The sequence below is a fragment of the Limulus polyphemus genome, unplaced genomic scaffold (genome assembly GCF_000517525.1).
Source record: "Limulus polyphemus unplaced genomic scaffold, Limulus_polyphemus-2.1.2 Scaffold5690, whole genome shotgun sequence".
Classification (NCBI taxonomy): Eukaryota; Metazoa; Arthropoda; class Merostomata; order Xiphosura; family Limulidae; genus Limulus; species Limulus polyphemus.
The window spans coordinates 10,807-13,904 of record NW_013671300.1 but is presented as its reverse complement, the minus strand read 5'-3'; the positions used below and the strand labels follow the sequence as shown (position 1 = coordinate 13,904).

The following is a 3,098-nucleotide window of genomic DNA, read 5'->3' as shown; positions in this document are numbered from 1 at the left end:
GACCTGTCTGGTATAGAATGGTTCATTGTACAACTTAGCTGACCTGTCTGGTATAGAATAGTTCATTGTACAGCTTAGCTGACCTGTCTGGTGTAGAAGGGTTCATTGTACAGCTTAGCTGACCTGTCTGGTATAGAATAGTTCATTGTACAACTTAGCTGACCTGTCTGATAGAGAAGGATAAAAGCTTTCTCGGCAGTGACTTGTAGGAGTAAAAAAAAAAAGGTAGATATTAAATATTATTTTTATATACCTCTTATTTGAAATCCGAAATATACAATTCACGAGGAAATGTGAAGAAAAAATAAGAAATTTGTTTATTTTGTGTTGTTCAACACTAACTCACACAATGGGTAATTTGTGCTGTGCCGAAACACGATCTTTAGCATTATAAGCCTAAACCCTCAGACTTGCCGCTCATCTCCAATTTACCACAACTTTCAGCCATACCGATTTCTAATGCTTTAGCCGTTTAACCAGTAACTTTGAGTATTGTAGTTGTCCGTTTTCAAAATATGATCAACTGTTCAAAGTCCTCACTAAGTGTCAGTAGCACAGAGCGAGCATACGTGTTTACCAAGAGAATGTTCCAAAATGTAAAAAAAAAACAACTAACAAATACCCACTTTTTTCTTATTACAATAATGATTATTTTTTTTGGATATGTAAACTAACAAGAAGTAACTGTACAAAAACGACTATTAAAATAAAATATATATTTTCAAGCGACTAGTCGTAACAAGCTGCTGTTTATCATATATATATATATATTATAATATTCATAAAACGTACTAATCTTTAGGGGAAAAAAATCTATTCAAATTTGTTACTATCTGCTTCGTAGTCAACATCATTTGAAAGGCTCTCATTGATTGGTCAACAGCGATCAGTTATTTCGAATTGGCCAGAAATTTGCCCATTTTTAAGGAAGAAATTCCAGAAATAAGGAAAATTATACTTTCAACGTTTCGGGAAGGGCGGGTGGCAAAATGGTGATATACATATGTTTATATATATATATATGTATAACTGAATAAAGATATTGAAAGAGATCAGTGCTCCTTCTTTGGTTGGTCATCAAGAAACACTTAAAAAAATAGGCAGGGGTAACTCCTTTCAAATGAAGCAAGGTAATAGGTCGTTTTTTTATGTAATCACGTAAAAAAACATCAGTGTCAAAAATAAATTTAACAATCTATTGTGGTGTGATATTTACCTTCCCCCTCGAACTTGTTTACGCACTGTGTCCATTGTCGTCAGAGCCCTCTGGTGGCTTGACTTAATATTTTGGGCTAGAATTGTTAAGCCCTTGAAACTATTGGTGTAGTCATCCGCAGGTAAGCCGTCATTTTCATTTTTCTGTTTATGTGCCTGTTCGTCTGTGCTGTTCTCCAGGCCGGCAGAGGGAGACACCTGCCCATTTTGTGTCGTTTTCCCCAGGTTCTTCTTATCAGCTAATCGCCCTCGGTTCTACATTGATTATCAAAACAAAACAAAAAATATATTACGTTTACTCGATAAGCTTCTTATTTTGTAGAAACTAGTCGGGTGCTGTGTACTTTGTCATTAAATATTTTAACACACACACACACACAGACAACAACAACAAAAAATAATGATCATTAATTTCTTTCAAAAACCATTATATTCAGACTTTCTTTAATTAATTGTCAAATATTGTACTGTATTTTTTATTTAAAAAAACAACCAGAAAAGAAATGCAGGGCTACAGAGATTTCCAACACTGAAAAGAAAACATCTACAGAGAATTTTATTGGTTAACAGATTCACAAATTAGATTTTCGATCTAAAAGTAAGTCTGCGGACTTACAACGCTAGAATCCAGGTTTCGATACCCGTGGTGGGCAGAGCACAGATAGCCAATTGTGTAGCTTTGTGCTCAATTACAAGCAAACAAACAAAATATAAAAGTTAAACAATTACTTAATGTTACATGATAATAGAACCAGTTTGTTTGTTACTAAGCGTAAAGCTACATAATGGGCTATCTGTGCTCTGCTCACCGCAGGTACTGAAACCAGATATATCTAATGTTATAATTTTTCAGACTTGACACATAATTGCGTAGAAAGGAATATGAAATCTGCTACACCATTGATGTTTGTTTGTTGTTAAGCACAAAGCGACACAATTGTCTATCTGTGCTGTGCTCACCACGGGTATCGAAACTCGACCTTTAGCGTTATAAGCACTCAGACTTGCCGCTGAGCAACTAAAACTTGTATGACAAGTGTAAACGATTTAATTACCAAGCACGTTCAATATTACTGCATCTGAGAGCCTGAAAAAAAAAGCACCACCTTGTGGACGAAACTAAAAATAAATAATTATAAAACTGATTCGAGGATGTAAATAAATATAATGAGTTTCACCTTTATTAAAATTTGTGAATCAGCTTTTTTATGACTATATGTTTGTAGAATTTGGTGCAAAGCTAGACGAGGGCTAACTATCTGCGCTAACCGTCCCTAGTTATAAAGTGGTAGACTAGAGGGAAGGTAATTAATCAACACCACCCACTGCTAACTAACCCTTGGGATAGTCTTGTCAGATAGAATAGTGAGATTTGACCGTCAATCTCAGAATGCATCTATGAACACGATGTTTTTTTAGCGGTAATGGGACGCGAACCACCGAGCCTTAGCTCCAAAGTCCGGCACGTTAACCACTGGGCTGCGCTCGGCTCTTTTGTTTGGCTACAGCCGCTACACAGACTACGAAACCGCGGCAACAGTTGAGGTTTGTATTCATCTAGGAATAACATGAACATGTGATACACGACAGGACAGGACCTTAATGAGAATATTCAAACTGAAGGGACATACAAATCTCTAGAGTATGTTTTTTGTTCATCCATCCATCCATTCATCAACCTCTCATTCCCAAACTTAATAAATTTTGTCATAGAAAGAGAGCAAAATAGATGAAATAATGTATCAAAAGAGGGGTTATAAAAAGGTTTTCTTAGTTAGGGGAGAGAGAGGGGGAGTTGATGTATTAAAAGAGGGCACATAAAACGGTTTTCTTAGTTAGGGGAGAGAGAGGGGGAGTTGATGTATTAAAAGAGGGCACATAAA

The 3,098-nt window shown here is 36.0% G+C and overlaps 1 protein-coding gene across 1 annotated transcript in view; it reads right to left on the bottom strand.

Moving 5' to 3' along the window:
• LOC111089257 overlaps positions 1–3,098 on the bottom strand; it is a gene marked incomplete at its 3' end in the record, with an annotated part of 41,788 nt that overhangs the window by 30,232 nt on the left and 8,458 nt on the right. The window contains exon 2 of the mRNA XM_022401417.1: positions 1,217–1,470. Coding sequence (XP_022257125.1) covers positions 1,217–1,470 — 254 coding nt within the window. The remainder of the gene's footprint in view (positions 1–1,216; positions 1,471–3,098) is intronic.